This window comes from Lytechinus pictus, chromosome 9 (assembly GCF_037042905.1).
Source record: "Lytechinus pictus isolate F3 Inbred chromosome 9, Lp3.0, whole genome shotgun sequence".
NCBI classification, from domain to species: domain Eukaryota; kingdom Metazoa; phylum Echinodermata; class Echinoidea; order Temnopleuroida; family Toxopneustidae; genus Lytechinus; species Lytechinus pictus.
In genome coordinates this window covers 19439527-19456119 of record NC_087253.1, presented here as the reverse complement: position 1 = coordinate 19456119, position 16593 = coordinate 19439527, and the positions used below count along the sequence as shown (strand labels likewise).

General features: G+C 35.5%; 1 protein-coding gene across 3 annotated transcripts; it reads left to right on the top strand.

The window, feature by feature from the left end:
* The first annotated feature begins 2879 nt into the window (after positions 1–2879).
* On the top strand, positions 2880–16323 carry LOC129268707 (vesicle-associated membrane protein 8-like). 3 transcript variants are annotated; one of them, XM_064104880.1, is made up of 5 exons: positions 2880–3106; positions 5338–5548; positions 10261–10340; positions 12548–12611; positions 13299–16293. In XM_064104880.1, the coding sequence occupies exons 2-5, from the start codon at positions 5356–5358 to the stop codon at positions 13316–13318; spliced, it is 357 nt and encodes a 118-aa protein (XP_063960950.1). In that variant the 5' UTR covers positions 2880–3106; positions 5338–5355; the 3' UTR covers positions 13319–16293. The 3 variants fall into 3 exon arrangements, with proteins under 3 accessions (XP_063960950.1, XP_054762203.2, XP_063960951.1); XM_054906228.2 differs by lacking the exon at positions 2880–3106 and adding an exon at positions 3537–3741 and having other exon boundaries at positions 13299–16323; XM_064104881.1 differs by lacking the exon at positions 2880–3106 and adding an exon at positions 3575–3977 and having other exon boundaries at positions 4526–5548.
* Positions 16324–16593: the final 270 nt, after the last annotated feature.

The following is a 16593-nucleotide window of genomic DNA, read 5'->3' as shown; positions in this document are numbered from 1 at the left end:
ATAATTTATTTTATTTCCTCTTGGGTGTGGAACCAAGACCCCCCCCCCCCCCTCCCCGCGCCTGTACGCCAGTGATTGAACGTGATTGAACGGGGGCGTTATAGAGCCATTTGATGGTTATAGATGAAGAGCCCCTACTGCTTTGCATAAAATTTAGCAAGCTTATAGCACAATGTTGCGTGCAGTTCATTTTTCTTCCCGCTCTTAATTTTCAATCCTCGGCAGCCCGGTCGTGTTATTATTTTTTTTTCTTGTCCCTTTTGTTTGTTTTCTAATTTAGCTTTTGACTAATTCCATTTTACCTTCGTTTCCCGCTATTGTTTGTCATTCTGTCATAATTTAATTTATTTCCTATCAAGCTACTGCATTACATAAGCCTATTACGGAATGATTTGTTCTTTGTCTAATGTTCTTCTTTCGTACATTTTCCCGCTTTTTTTCCTTTTCCATTAAAAAAAAAAAAAAATCTTCGTTTTCTTTTTCCCTTTCCTCTTTTCCTTTTCTCCTTTCCTCCCCCTTTCCCTTTCTTTCTCCCTCCCTTTTTTTCTTTTTCCCTTTTTTTTATTTTCCCGGTGAAATCCGCCAGGGGGGCAGCTTGCCCCCCCCCCTGCCCCCCCCCCCCCGTCTGTTACGCCAATGCGTTTACCCTTCCGGATTTCCCGGCTTCGCCGGCGATTATTTCATTTTCGGATTAACGAACCTTCGGAATAAAGAACCTTATTTTGTTTTCGGATCAACGAACCTTATTTCGTTTTCGGATTATCGAACCTTCGGACCGAGGAACCTCATTACTTATTTGGATTATCGAACCTTTGGAACAACGAACCTTTTTTTCATTTTCGGACAGACGAACCTTCGGAATAACGCCACAAATGTTCGGATTAACGAACCCTTTTTCGTTTTCGGATTAACGAACATCGAGGTACAGGCAATTTACGTGTTTCGGAATTACGAACCTTCGGAATAACGAACCTTTGGAATAACGAATCACTTGCGTACCTACGGGGGGGGGGGGGGCAGGGGTGCAGTCTGCCCCCCTGACGAGCCACAACCCATGCAAAGGACGTATCCCTACCCCCCCTGACGAGCTTGAAAGACCTTTTTTGCCCCCCCCCCCCTGAAGAGCTTGAAGACCATCCTTTATTTGTGACTTTTTTTTTGTTGTTTTTTTGTTGCTTGTCCATTTGTGATTGAAGACCTTTTTTTTTTTTTGCTTGTCAATTTTTTTGGCGGACGGTTTTGCCCCCCCCCCCCCCCCTGTGGAAAATCCTAGGTACGCCACTGGTCCCGGTTACTCGTACTCTCGACCGGGACTAAACATAGACATTTCCGTGGCTTTTCCGGTGGCTTTTCCTGGGGATTCTTATAAGTATTTGGGAATTTTTTATCAGAAACAGACCCATTATAGGAGGATTCATGTCTAAGGATATTTTTCGCCAAAAACGACCCACTGGAGCGGGACATCCCCGTTTGCGATATACACGCGAGTACCCCCCCCCCCCCCCATGGCCCGGGTGCACGCGGGAACCCCCAATTTCCAACTCGACTAATACACAGAGATACGAACAGGTCTGGCGTTAGTGAGTGCGTTCTAATAGGGTCTTTTTTTGGGGGGGTGGGGGACAAAATTTTTCACAACTGTATAAATCATCGTGTTGTATTTCAACAAGATGCCGTTTTTCAACAAATCTCCGTCAGTGACTTTTTTAACGTTAAAACTAATTATCGAAGACAGTGTTGGCTCACTTGATTCGCACCCTTGCAATCAAAAGGAAGACAAAGTTTCATTTTTATAAGCCCATTTAACCACTTAACACATTTGGCCTGATTATTTAAGTGATTATGTCATTGCACGTTAAAATAAAAAACAAAAACATATTTTTCATCTGAGAAACGTTGGTATACAACTATTCATGATTTTGATGATGCAATATTATACACTCTAAAAAAAAATTATGGGTAAAAATGCTCTATGAGGGTAATTATGTGTCCAGCAACCAACATTGGACAATTCTTTTTGGGCATTTTTATTTATCCAGTGTGATGAAAATTTTGCCCATGATTCTAAAGTAATTGCTGATAATATGCTTCACTCCACATTGGGTAAAATACTGCCCAAAATAATGATTGGACAGTGGACACAGTCACAATAGCTGGTTGAAATTTTACCCAGTATTTTTTTTTACAGTGTATGTGCATGAGATTATTAAGGGAGCCTCTATTGATCCGTGCACACGCTTTACCCTATGGAATTGAGCATTTTTTTTTCTACTACGGTACCCCTATGAACAGAATGATTCTAATCACTGTCATGTCCTTTCCTTTACTTTGTGACTTTTCAATTGGTAATTAAACCCCCGTCCGTCGTGTCTGCATTTAACGTGGTCCTTCCATAATGTGTAATATTCAAAGCACCACTTAATGTAAACAATACAGAATTTATTAAAGGGCTGATCCCTTTAGTTTAGACAAAGTTTATCACCATGGGGGTATTTCGGGGGGGGGGGCAAATTCTGACTATAGGCGGGTACAATGTTGCCCGATAGTCTAAACCAAGGTCAAGGTAAATCCAATGCTAAAAAATAGTGATTTGCTAGTATTTGTAAGTTTAATGTCTTTATAAAGTCTATAGATGTTTTTTATTTTTGCACTCTAGATTTTTCTTAACCTGTCCACCGGTCTACAAGAAATCCCAATTAATAGGGCTGCTGTGTTAATGTAAAGTAGATAAAAGCCGAGTCTATAAGAATAAACTGTAGCCTGTGTCCACCCTTCATTGTTCTGGTTTGAATAGCTTAATCAAGATCATTATTGTCTGTCGTTATTCAGGACATGGTCAGTAAGCTATGGGCCTACCAGCATGACCAGTAACTCCAAATGGGAAACAACAAACATAGAGAATAATCTTACATGTATTTGGCCCATGCATGCTTTATACAGATAGAAATGCTGTCACTCAGCTATCAGTTTTATCAAAGTTCTCAGAGAGTTGGTCAGAATGCAGAGATAGAAATCCTAAACTTGGGCATTTGACAAATTTTTATTCTATATTGTATGCGTAATAAGGTGTAGCCTGCGCCGCTTATTTAAGCCTCCAATAAAATTGGTAAGTTAATTGTAACTATCATTCAATTTCAGTATTTTAAGCTATTATAAGTCAATATGAAATAACTATATATGATAGCATTGTGATGGATCGTTGCACCTCAAAATTATAAGAATTTCATTTTGTTATAGTGTTATAAAACTTCTTGGAAGGTATAATTGTGAAGTTGTTTCTCTATAGAGCTTTCTAGTGATTAGGACTACAAAATTTTATTGGTACTTTAATTGCCCGGTTATTTTGAAGTATTTCATCTCGATCTTGGTACGTCTGGGATGATGAAATAATAAAGCACCGGCCATTTGAAATAAACCAACGTTACTTTCGTGAATACATATATTGTTTGGGGTGTGTAAGTGTATACTGATCTTGAAAATCCAAGAATTCCAAGAAAAATCGTGTGATACCATGATTGAAGAGCGCCATCTACGGTACTTAAAACATTAACTTAGTAAAATTACATCAACAACAATTAGCAACAATGCAAGCTGAGCGCGAGCCAGCTGAGATTGAATGCGATATTGCATGATACGCTGCTTATTCCTTTGAAGTTAGAATTTGATGCAGCACCGAAGTAAACCAGCATCACTTGGAGTTGGAATATTGTTTTTACAAACGCTAGACGATGTTTGTTGCATGTGAGTATGTCATATTTGCGCTGAGTATACTGCCTGGGCCGTAATAGTTTACTGCCAGAAAACGCCCCCAATTTAGCAGCACACCGCGCCCGTTACCTTGCCCGAGCCGAGGGCGAGGCGAGGCCGAGGCCTAGGATGCGGGTGTTGCCCGCTTGCTTGTGCCTCAATCGCGGTGGCTAGCTTGTCATCCCATCTATCTTGTTAGCTAGGCTAGGTACTGGATCAAAATCTCAGACGTAGACTCTAATTTAATTAATTGATGATATGAACATAAGTCTAACATGGCTAAATCTGGAAAGCAGCTCTGTTTTGAAAAAGAATTGAGGGGCATTAACCATTTAATTTTCATTTTATATACTTTGCTGGCCTGGGTCGGGCCAGAGCAGAGCCATTTTCAGTTTTTGAGAGCCATTCTTTTTTTTTTTTCATGATTCAACGCATGGTTTAGCATCGCAGTTTGTCCTGGTTGTTTACAAATAATGTTTAACATTGTTTATTTATTTGACATTTATTTTTTCTTCATTGCTAATGCTATTAATTGTTACATGATCATTCGGTCTAATTTATAATATTATCAGTACTTAACAGACAGAGGCGCATGGCCAATATTGGAGACTGTCTCCAATGTGGGAGATTATCTCCAATATCAGACAATTCAGAGACTTTTGTAAAGAATTTGGGTATCCGATTTCAGAGACAGTCTCCAGTTTTGGAGACCAATTTCCTTTATTTACATTTGCTGCAAAAGGATTACCTTGGCGGCAAATAAAAATGTGATAAGCAGATTCCTCGTGCAAAATTACCCCTTTTCACCGTCTACATGTACTTTAAAAATTCACTGTCTACTTTTATTTTGATAAGGATTTTTGTTGTCAATCACTCAGTATATAATGCATGGTTGGTATGTACATCGGAGGGTACCCTCATTTTTACACTCAAATTTCCGTTCCAGGCAAGGCATAGCATTTTTATCTTATTGAGAAAAAGAACAAAGGAAGCCGCTCCAAAGCATAGCATTTTCTTCTTATTCAACAAAAAAGAAGAAAGAAATTTGCTCCAAAGCTTCGCATATTTTTCGTTACGTCGTTCCGCCTGCATTGATCCACTACAATTAGCTGCAATTTCGGTGATCATTTAATCAATCATGAACTTGTACAATTAGTTTTCACTTTTTTCATTTTGTGTAGGGTTTGTTTTGTTTTTTTCCTTTTTTGTTTCATCTTGATGTTGTTTGTTTCTTTGTTTTGTTTGTTATTTCTTGGCAAATAAGTTTCTAAATTCTTTACTCTGTCAATTGCATTTTTTGTCAAATTGCTTAATAGGCAAGATATCTTGACAAACTCAACTTTTGGGTTTTTATAATTTCCTCATTTCCTTTATTAAATACACAAAAAAGTTTGTATAATGTGTGGTTCACATTTGCTCAATTGTTTAAGTATTTTTTTAAAATGAATTATTGTATTGTCGTTATTATTAATTGGAAATAAATCACAAAAATGAATTGATAAAAAAGAAAACATCTCATAGTACTATTAAACCAGGCCCCAGTCTCGCAGTTATACAAATAAAAGTAATTTTCAACTTGCATGTGTGTAGGAGGGACCCTGAATTGTGATGAGTGCTGAGCTGAAGAAGGGCAAAAAAGAAAATGATAAGAAGAAGAAAAAGAAGAAAGGCAAGAAGAGGAACGATAGTAACATAGACGACCTTCAGCAAGATGTAGATCAGGTCGCGGAGATCATGGTGTCTAATATTGACAAGCTACTGGAGAGGGGTGATAAGCTAGACGATTTGATGGAGAATGCTGGTAATTTATGTCTTTTTTTTATCTGTAGACACACTTGCACCTATTTTCTGAATTTTTGGTTTAAAGGGGAATCCACCCTAGGTCATAAAATGCTGCAGAGAGAGTGAATAAGAAAAACTGAATGATGACAGTTTGAAAGAAAACTGACAAGGAATAATTTAAAGTTATGGCTGTTTAAAAAAAATGATATCACTTACCTATAAAGACTATTTCAAATTGTCAATTTGGTAAAAGTGGGGAAGGGATGACTTTTCTAGAGGCTGTAATTGATTATTTGGGATTTGCGGTTTTCTCATTTAAAGGAGAATGAAACTCTTGGGGCAAGTTAGCTTATTAAATTGTGAAAGCAGAAAAATCAAAGAATAAGATCAACAAAAGTTTGAGTAAAATAGGACTAGCAATAGAAGAGTTATGAGCATTTGAATGTCGAGATCACTAATGCTATGGAGATCCTCCCATTGGCAATGCGACCAAGATCTATGATGTCACAGATGAACAACTTTCCCCTTTTGGACACTGAAAATATACCCCAAAACATCTCTTTTTGCTCATTCTAATCATATGACAAACAATTCATCAATGATATAATGTTGTGAAACCTCTGTACTTGTCCTCTCATAAAGAGAACACCTCACCTTGTGATAGACTAAAAAAGTGAGAATATAAGTGAAATAAGTACTAAAGTAATGAGGGAGTTGTACGAGTGTGACATCACAGATCTTGGTCGCATTGCCAATGGGGGGAACTACATGGCATTAGTGATCTCAACATTCAAATGCTCATAACTTTCTTATTATTCATTCAATCTTCCTCAAACTTTCAACAATATGTTTCTTTGATTTTTCTCTTTGATATGGATTCAGCTGGTTTCAAGGGTTTCATTCTCCTTTAAGTAGTTTTGTTCATAGGGCAGTATCGTTTTATGTCCTTTTGATGGAGAAATAATTGAATAGAAAAAGAATTTTGAAAAAAAAAATTGTTTCAGCCATTTTGTATCATTCTGAGACAGTTGTGTAAATGATTCGAGTTTCATAAAGAGTTAATAAATTGAACATGTACTCATAGGGATTTGTGCCCCAATAAGCCAGTTCGTAGTTCCTTTCTGCGCATGATCAAAAAGTTCTACGCATGATCAGAGGAAGGTCATTTGTACCAAAGTGACATGGTGGTTTAAAATCTAATGAGATAAGCACCAACTTTGATGTCTTTATTATTCATATATTCTTTTGAAATGTGGTTTTCATTTACATCCACAAAAAAAAAACAATGCGTCCACGAAAGACTGGCATTTAACAGTTTGCCAAGTCCATTGTGCAACATGCTATGATATGCATTCAAAGTAGGAATGCAACAAATACCTTCATAAAGTGTCCATTGGTGTGCTATTCTTGTCACCTGGTCTATTCAATTTCTTCATCCTGATATGTAAGGCAAGCTTACGTAATATCTTGCTTTGAAATCTGCCTATCATAATGAAAGAAATGAAAGGTCATTTGACCAAAATTGTCCATGAAGTAACTACGAACTGGTCTATTGGCTCTCCATAGTTAAAGGACAAGTCCACCCCAACAAAAAGTTGATTTGAATAAAAATAAAAAATCCAACAAGTATAACACTGAAAATTTCATCAAAATCAGATGTAAAATATTAAAATAAGAAAGTTATGACATTTTAAAGTTTTGCTTAATTAAGTTAATTTCACAAAATAGTTATATGCACATCTGGGTCAGTATGCAAATGAGGGAACTGATGACATCACTCACTATTTCTTTTGTATTTTATTTTATGAAATATGAAATATTCTAATTTTCTCAATATTGTCCTGGGTTATTCCAAGAATTCGTGCGCGTTACGTATGGGACATTTCAGAGGCTTTAATGACCTGAATAGTAGTGTTAAATGACTTTGATTAGATTGAATACCCTCATGATGGTAGACATCTAGGAGAAGAATCCTCATGATGGTAGACATCTAGGAGAAGAATAATCATGCAAAAAATTGTGACATATGACCTTGACCTTGACCTTTTAGAGAGAAAAGATGTGCCGTTACGTATGGGACGCAGAAAAAATACAATTTTTAAAACATGTTTTTTAAGTTGAGAATTCTCTGAAAGTATTTCATTTGACAACTTGTAACTTAGTGTGATAGAAGTCACAATACTCTAGTATATCTAAGGTAAGTTTCATGTCATAAGCCAATCCCTCCAATTACAGACTCTAATTAAAGAAATTAATGACATGTTACAGACCTTCATTTTTTAGGAGCGCGATCGCGCCGGCGCTCCTACCGCGCTCCTTTAAAAAAATAAGGAGAGCAAAAAATCGCGCTCCTAAAAAAAAAAAAAAATGAAAAAAAAAAAAAAAAAATGAAAAAAAAAAATTGTTAAAATTTCACATTTCACATCTTTAAATCCTTGAAATGGTATTCTTTTTTCCATGATTCCTTGAAATTACTTTGATTTAGTTGAAAACTATCAGAAAAATTAAGAATATTCATCTCTTTCCCGACTCTGATTTTAATTTAAACTCGGTAAATATTTGCAGTCCCATGTAGTCCCATATGTAGATTTTCATGGCAGCACCATGGAAGTCTACATGTGGGACTACAATATTTACCGAGGTAAGTTCAAATCAGAGTCGGGAAAGAGGTGAATATTCTTCATTTTTCTGATAGTTTTCAACTAAATCAAAGTAATTTCAAGGTATTATGGAAAAAATAAGACCATTTCATGGATTTAAAGATGTTTTTTTTTAGCAGTAGTGCATACGACATCTTGTAAACGTATTGACGTGACCCAGGCCTAGTTTCACCACAGATTAATTAATAGCTAACACAGCTATTGCATATATATACAATGTTAAGAAAAATGTACAATTTATCATACATGTATTGTAATGAATTGATTTGAGCTCCTCACGGAGAGCGATTCTGAGGAGCTCAATTGAGCTCCTCAAAAAAATAAGGAGAGCGATTTATTGAGCTCCACGAAATTATAAACGTGAAGGTCTGATGTTACGTATGGGACAGTTACGTATGGGACATTTTGTCCCCATAGAAAACGTACACAATTTTCCCCATAATTAAAAAAATTGAAATAATTTAAAATATGGAAATAACAAAAGATTTTCTTTCTTTTAAAATGTTCTATTGAGACATATTTGATATGACTGAAAAGGAAATAAGCCATTTCAACATTTTTTTTCTTGTTTTTCATGGTTTCATGAATTTCTTATGTACCGGTATTTCTATTTTTTTTTTTTTTTTTCATATTTTTCAATTTTCACAAATTTTTTGCTTCGATTGTTTTCATTAATCAGTATTCATAACAAATCAGTCTTTAAAAACTAAAGAAAAGGTTAATAATAACTTTTTAGAGCACTCTAGAAATTTGTTTTTCTCCATTCACTTTGTACACAAATCTCCCCATTGAAATTGTGTGTAAATGTCCCATACGTAACATGTTGTCCCATACGTAACAATTTTTTAATTAACTTTTAATAAAAAACAAACTCTATTTTTGAAACTTTTTGTGGTATAACATTTTCATACTTAATAAATTAGAACTTCCCAGAGATGCAACAATACAAGTATTGTATTATGAGAAATAACTATAAAAAAAATCCTCAAAATGTTACGTATGGGACATTCCATCCTTGGACAAGACCTAATTTGCATAATTAGATAGATGACACCACTTTTTTCCCCCAAAAGTAATAAGATGTTAGGGGGTCAATGTCCCACCTATGACTAAATCTCAGAAATGTCATTATTATTTTTTATGAGTTTTTATAATTGTCCCATACGTAACGCCCATTTTACCAATTATGCAAATTAGGGGCCCAAAATTAGCATAACTATGCATATTATCAAATTTTTCCTAATGAAATTTTAGAATTCAACATTTGGGCTTTCTTACCCCACCAAAGATAACTTCTTAAATTAAAGATGAAATTTTGCCTTCTAGGGTGACCTTTTCTTGGACTTGCCCTCCTATGAAACAAATTTTTATTTCTCCCAAACATGTGGAAGTACAATTGTTTAACATTTTATGATTCAGTCAAGTTGGTCATTACTGTCAAATCTGTAAAAATTTTAATATTGTATAATTTAAACAATAAAAAACAAAAGAATTAGTGAGTGAGGGACATCATCGATTCTCTCATTTGCACGTGACTAAATTGTGCATATAATTATTTTGTGAAAAATAATCGAAACTTTAAGATGTCATAACTTTCTTATTTTACATCCGATTTTGATGAAATTTTCAGCATTATGCTTGTCTGATTTTTCTCCATTGATTACATTTTTCTGAGGTGGACTTGACCTTTAAACCATGGTTTTATTTAAAACAAAGTTCAGAATAAGGGCCATAATCTATACTACTGATATCAGAAATTGCATCTATAGGTTCAATTCTTGTTTTGCTCATACATGTAATTTTTTTATGAAATTAAATGAGGACCCTGTATTATAGAATTGGTATGATATCAATAGCCACTTTGGCCAACTTGAGCCATAGTTTCTGTCTCTTCTCTCTAAAAAAGGGTAGCCTGTTATTCCATTTACTGAGCAGACCTTTTTCTAATAGTTTAACTCATTCAGGATGTGGATTTTGTAGCTGATCAGCTGTTAATTTTCGAACAGAAGTGGCACAATTAATATTATTTTTATCCCAATTTTGAAATTCTATTCTTTTATTTGAATTTCAGAGGATCTAGAAGCTCAGGCGAAAGGCTTCCAAGTTGTCACAAAGAAAGTGAAAGAAAATGAGAAATGGAAATACAGAAAAGTGAGTAGTGAAATAATCTAAAACATCATTTTTTTGCATATAATATACATGCATGTATGTAAAACTTTTTTTTATATCATGTTTAAATATGCAATTAAAACTGAATTTTCATACAGGTTATTGTATTTGTACATGTACATGTACGTGCAGATCGTTGAAGGTGATTTCCTTTTTTTTCAGGAATTGCATAATATTTGGCATTGAAGTGGAATCACACATACAGGCTTATTGATTTTGTAATGATAGTTCACCTGTAGTCGGTACCATTCGCCACCTACATGTATACTGCAAAAGAAACTTGTCTCTGAATAGACTATTTGCCTCAGGATTGAAATGGAATTATTTAGTGAGTGTATTACCGACCGGCCTTGTATTATCGAACGAAATGAAATAATTTCATACGCTCAAAACCTTTCAACATCCTTCCAAAGGGATCTTGAATAGAAAGATGTTGAAAAATGGTCAAAAACACATTTTCAAAGTCTTAATATTCTAAAAATAATAAAATATGGTCAAAATAGCTCATCAGTGATTTTGTTGTATTCTCAATTTTTTCCACAGAAAACACACGTTTGGTAATACGATATCGGATACGTTTTCAAGTGACCAAAATATTTCACATGTGAAGAGGGGTCCGATTGGAAGCTAATATCATAAAAAAATTAAGGAAAACAAATTCGGCAAAAGTTTTACATATTTATATTTTGTAGGTAATTGTGTATTTATGGTGAAGTTTGGTGAATTTTATGAGAATAATGTGTTTGATATGATTAAATTCATGAAAAGTGTTTGGTAATACAATCCTGTCCACTATCATACTACAATTGAGCAATCTGGCTGTAAGATGATACAATCAAATTTTAAATACTAGCTGTGGGAGCAATCTAAAGCTGAGTTCAAACAGAATACAATAAAATGACAATCCAAGTGTTGGTGTGTTAAAAAAAAATGTGTCAAAATAAGCATGACACTCCAGCCAGGTGTCATCCGTTTCCAAGCAGTAATAGATATTGCACTGTCCCCGCATGTGCTTATCTGTGTTGGTGATCTTCAGTGTGATCAGTTTTCAGCTTAGATTTCATGATTTCAAATAGGGTTTGAACCAGGTCTATGTGCCGACAGTTGACCTTGATTTTTGTCTCGCCTGCATAGCAGAGCGTGACTATAGGCGCTGCTTTTCCGACGGCGGCGGCGGCGTCAACATAAAATCTTAACCTAAGGTTAAGTTTTTGAAATGACATCATAACTTAGAAAGTATATGGACCTAGTTCATGAAACTTGGGCATAAGGTTAATCAAGTATTAGTGAACATCCTGCTCGAGTTTCAGGTCACGTGACCAATGTCAAAGGTCATTTAGGGTCAATGAACTTTGGCCAAGTTGGGGGTATTTGTTGAATTACCATCATAACTTTGAAAATTTATGGATCTAGTTCATGAAACTTGGACATTAGGTTAATCAAGTACCACTGAATATCCTGTGCGAGTTTCAGGTCACATGACCATGGTCAATGGTCATTTAAGGTCAATGAACTTTGGCCGTGTTGGGGGTATTTGTTAAATTACCATCCTAACTCTGAAAGTTTATGGATCTAGTTCATAAAACTTGGACATAAGAGTAATCAAGTATCACTGAACATCCTGTACGAGTTTCAGGTCACATGACCATGGTCAAAGGTCATTAAAGGTCAATGAACTTTGGCCATGTTGGGGTATTTGTTGAATTACCATCCTAACTCTGAAAGTTTATAGATCTAGTTCATAAAACTTGGGATATAAGAGTAATCAAGTATCACTGAACATCCCCTGTGAGTTTCAGGTCACAAAACCAAGGTCAAAGGTCAGTTAAGGTCAATAAACTTAGGCCATGTTGGGGTAATTGTTGAATTGCCATCATAACTTTGAAAGTTTATGGATAGAGTGAATGAAATGTGGACATGGGTGTAGTTGACAAGTCTTAAGTCACCGTTCAAATGTCATTTATGGTCAATGAACGTGGTATTATGTCATTATATGAATGGTGTTTTTGTGAATGATTATTTTATTGTAGTTTTCAAAGTTAGCACTGCTGCTATATTAAATCGCGTAATGCAGGCGAGACTGCCAGAGGCGTTCCACTTGTTTAAAGAATTTCTCATGAAATTAGTGTTGGCTGCAACTCCAGGTATTCAACTTTAATCCTTGTATATATTTTCTATTTTACCTCCAGACAAAGATCTGCCTGGCGCTGATAATCATCTTCATTTTGATAGCCATTGTAGCGATCATCCTATGTAAGTGACCAATCGCATTCAGAGTGTGTGGAAAAGATTGTCCTGACATAGGAATTTGGGCAAAGTAGAGCAAAATAAAGAAATTAGAAAATAGAGTCAAGATCAGTACATCTTCATCTACTTTAGCACAAAATACACTAAAAAATATCAGTGTTATTGTCCTGTGCAGCTTTTAATCAATGAATTAATAAACTGGAAATGTAGAAAATAATCAATCGTTTTGGTGCACATGAAATTAAATTACCTTCTTCGTTTATACATGTACACAGACTTAAAAGGCCGAATCACCTGGCAAGCAGGGAATTATGAATAAAGCCTTCATGGTTGTGATATATACCTTATATGATTTCGTTTGTCAATTTTACTTCTACAGTAACTTCATTTAGGGTCTTTGAAATATATTGTGCATGTCTGCACTTTGCAGGTGCAAGTATGACTTTTGATCAGTTATGATATCTTTTGGAAAAACCTCTGCGATCATTTAATATGTTTCAACAAAGAAGAAGAAATGATACATGATGAGTGTCCCATTCATCAGGCTCTTGCATTTTAGAGCATCTTAATCATTTCACATGTATTTACAAATGATGTTTATAAATGTTGGATGATTGAACAAATTAATTGAATTTAATATTTTTCTAATGTTTCAAGATATTCATACCTTTTTTTTTTCTTTGTTTGATACAGTGGTAATAAAGCCATGGTAGTAATGCCAGAATACTCTCCAGTGTTTCTCAGCCAGCCAAAGGATCCATCCATGGAGCGCCCTCTTGTGTCATAGTATTGAAAGGAGCGCAAAACTGGGCCATGTGGCGTGCACCTGTAATCTGTAGCCTGCATGGTGAAAGTTACAAATTGATGCAGAGGTTCGGGCTTGTCACATCCTTAGGATGGTGACGTTAAAGATAAATGCCACTTGTGGCAACGATCTCAAAATGAGTTCAAACAGAATCCAATAAAATTTCAGACCACCCAAGTGGTTGTATGTATGAATAAAAAATATGTGCCAAATGGCTCTGGAATGAGCAAAATAAGCACAGAATTTCATCTGTCAGGTATTCTTCCAAATAATAGTAAGCTACCTTGTTCCAAAGGTTTCATTTTGTAATTCCATCTCAGAAATGAGCAAAATAAGCACAGAATTTCATATGCCAGGTATTCTTCCAAATAATAGTAATACTGTACACTGTCCCACATATGCCTTTTTTTGTTAGTGATCATCAGAATGATCGGTTTTCAGCTAAGATTTCATGATTTCACAAAGATGAGTTCATTTCAATGTACCAGAACTAGATCTATGATAATATGGTAGCATTTAACCTTGATTTTAAAGACTTTTTCATGAAATAATTATTTGCTGCAACTGCTATCTTTTAGTTTTAAAGGTCGTGCCCAGATGTGAATAATCATATCTGAGTGATACACATGTAAAACTCAACTAAATTCACTAATGCCATCTGAAAATAAGGAAGAAAAATCAGGGTTTTTTTTTTGCCAGTATGTGCTGCATTTTTCTAATTACACTTCTTCCAAAGAGATTAACTTCATAGCGGCGTATAGTGCCAAAATGTTGAAATGACAGCTGTATGAAGAATGGTGGAAAACTCAGGGTCTTTGATGATGCACTTATTGCACTATCTCTGGCTACAGTCACACCTATGAAACTGACTCAAGGCAAAGATTCTACAAGGTGAAGATCGGACACTTCGGCACTTTTTTGAAACGCTCCCAAACGCCCGATAAAATGCTCATGGGGAAGGACGCCCACTAGCGTTGAGTAAGTAAACCATCCCACATCGGCACGCAGTTGTGTATAAAACATATTTGGGAAATGAGAGAGGGGACTTTGGAGAGGGCTCAAGGGTGGTGCATGGGAGTAATTCCACCTTTTATTACCCAGAAACCTCTGAAATGTATTCATCTTTAATTTAAGAAAAAAAAATATATAAAAATCGTCTATTCCTTAAACCCTTCACCATTTCTCTCATATGTTTTGTACACAACCATCTCTCGATACGCAAAGGATAAAAAAGGTTGTTACATCAAAGCTGTGGGGCGCTCTTCCCCAGTGTTTCATTAGTCGGTCTATGTACTGTCCGATCTTCCCCTTGTAGTATCTTTGCTCCAGGCAAAACCGATGATATGTCATTGGTAAAAGCGTAAAAGCTTTTGTTGGCTTGGTATCAGTTTTGCTGGTGTGACTTCAGCGTTACACATTTACCAAAGAGGTTGTCTTCCTTAGAGAACTGCCAAGATTAGAGTATTCACAGCTCAGAAACCGGGGAGTTGGTCATCGATGCAAGTGCAACCATAACATAAATAAGCTCAGGTTTGTCCGGCTGTTTTCAAAGAACTCCTCACAATCGCACAAAATGCCGAAGAAGGAACAGTGAATACCTTGAACAGTGGAATGTCAAAGAATACATACAGTGCTCTTTCTTATTCGTGAAGTACTGAATTTGTTACTCTATTCCAACAGGCAGTTGGGTTGACATTAAGTACAGAAAGAATATCCCTTGCCTATGATAAACAAAGGTTGAAGTGTTGCTAAATGACGATGGCAAATCATATTTGTTGAATGTATGGGCAATTTGCCAGAAACACTAACCGGGAATCATTAGAAGTGTTAGTTCATATTTGCAATTCATTCCAGACCTTCATGTTATAGGGCCCTGGACCTTGTTAAAGGGGAACTTCACCCTGACAAAAAGTTTATTGTAAAAATAGCAGAAAAAAATTATTAAAAATATTACCGAAGGTTTGAGAAAAATCAGAGAATTAAAAAGTTATTAGAATTTTAATTATGTGATTTGGGACGTAATATGTGAACAGCATTTCTACATAGCCAATGGTAAAAAAAAATCAATGAAATGTCATTTTCTCAGAAAATTGAAAACGGTTGTTATTGTACCTCTTTTGTATTAATAGACAAATCATTTCACAGCCGATAATGAAGAGCAAACAGAAATAAGTCATCAGGAACCATTAAAAAAATTAAATTCATGCATTTTATATTACATAACATATGGGGCAGCTGCTTGTTTATGGTGTCACAAATCCAAAACTTATAATACTAATAACTTAGTCTTTGATGGATTTTCCTCAAACCTTCACCAATATTTTTTAAATATGTTTCTTCCTACTATTTGTAAAACAAACATTTCTTCAGGGTGAACTTCCCCTTTAATCTGTTTCACGAAGGTTTCATTATTGACAGATTGTCATTCATTAGCAATATCGGGGAAACCCTTGGATTTGATTCTTTAAGGAGCACTTTTGCTTTTGAAATTATTGGTGCTGACTACCTCATTACTTTCCTGTCTGCTCCCTCTTTACAATTCATTTAATAATGGCTTAAGAAGGTAATTGAAGTGTTCCCCAATGTTTGGTATTTTTATCCGTATTTGTGTGTAGTTTGGACAAATAGCAAAGGACCTAATACAGGAAGATTATCATGTGGGACACCATGACAATGTATGCAGATGTACTTTAAGAATATGTTTTGCGTAGTGTCTATTGGATTGCATTTAAAAAATGTGGTTTTGATAGGTCTCCAAAGGATTGTTTAGACTTGGTTCAAAGCTCAGTGATAAAAACTCAGCCAAATTTTGTGTACAAGGTAAATAAGATTGGTATGTTAGTAATTACAAGGATATATTACAGGCCAAAAAAAACAACTAACTATATAACTAACTTTATATCTAATTCTATGGTAATTGATACAATTCATCTGACCTAAAAAGCATAATGCAAGATATTAGAATAGTTTAAAGATCTCAGAGCGTCATGATCCCAGAGCTGGAGCATTGGTTTGTCCTATGACGGACACTTGAACTATTGGTAGCAGTAATGAATGCTAGTATGTTTTGCCAACAGCGCATGAGGAGGTGGAATAGAAAGAGAGAACAATGTGTATGTGTGTGTGTGGGGGGGGGGGGGTAGTATGATGGTATTGATATTTTTAATGACAAGGGATATTTTT

Coding starts and splice junctions, on each gene's coding strand:
- LOC129268707 (XM_054906228.2), top strand. CDS start 5,356: ATGAGTGCTGAGCTGAAGAAGGGCAAAAAAGAAAATGATAAGAAGAAG. Junction 5,549..10,260: donor CGATTTGATGGAGAATGCTG/GTAATTTATGTC, acceptor TTTGAATTTCAG/AGGATCTAGAAGCTCAGGCG. Junction 12,612..13,298: donor CATTGTAGCGATCATCCTAT/GTAAGTGACCAA, acceptor TGTTTGATACAG/TGGTAATAAAGCCATGGTAG.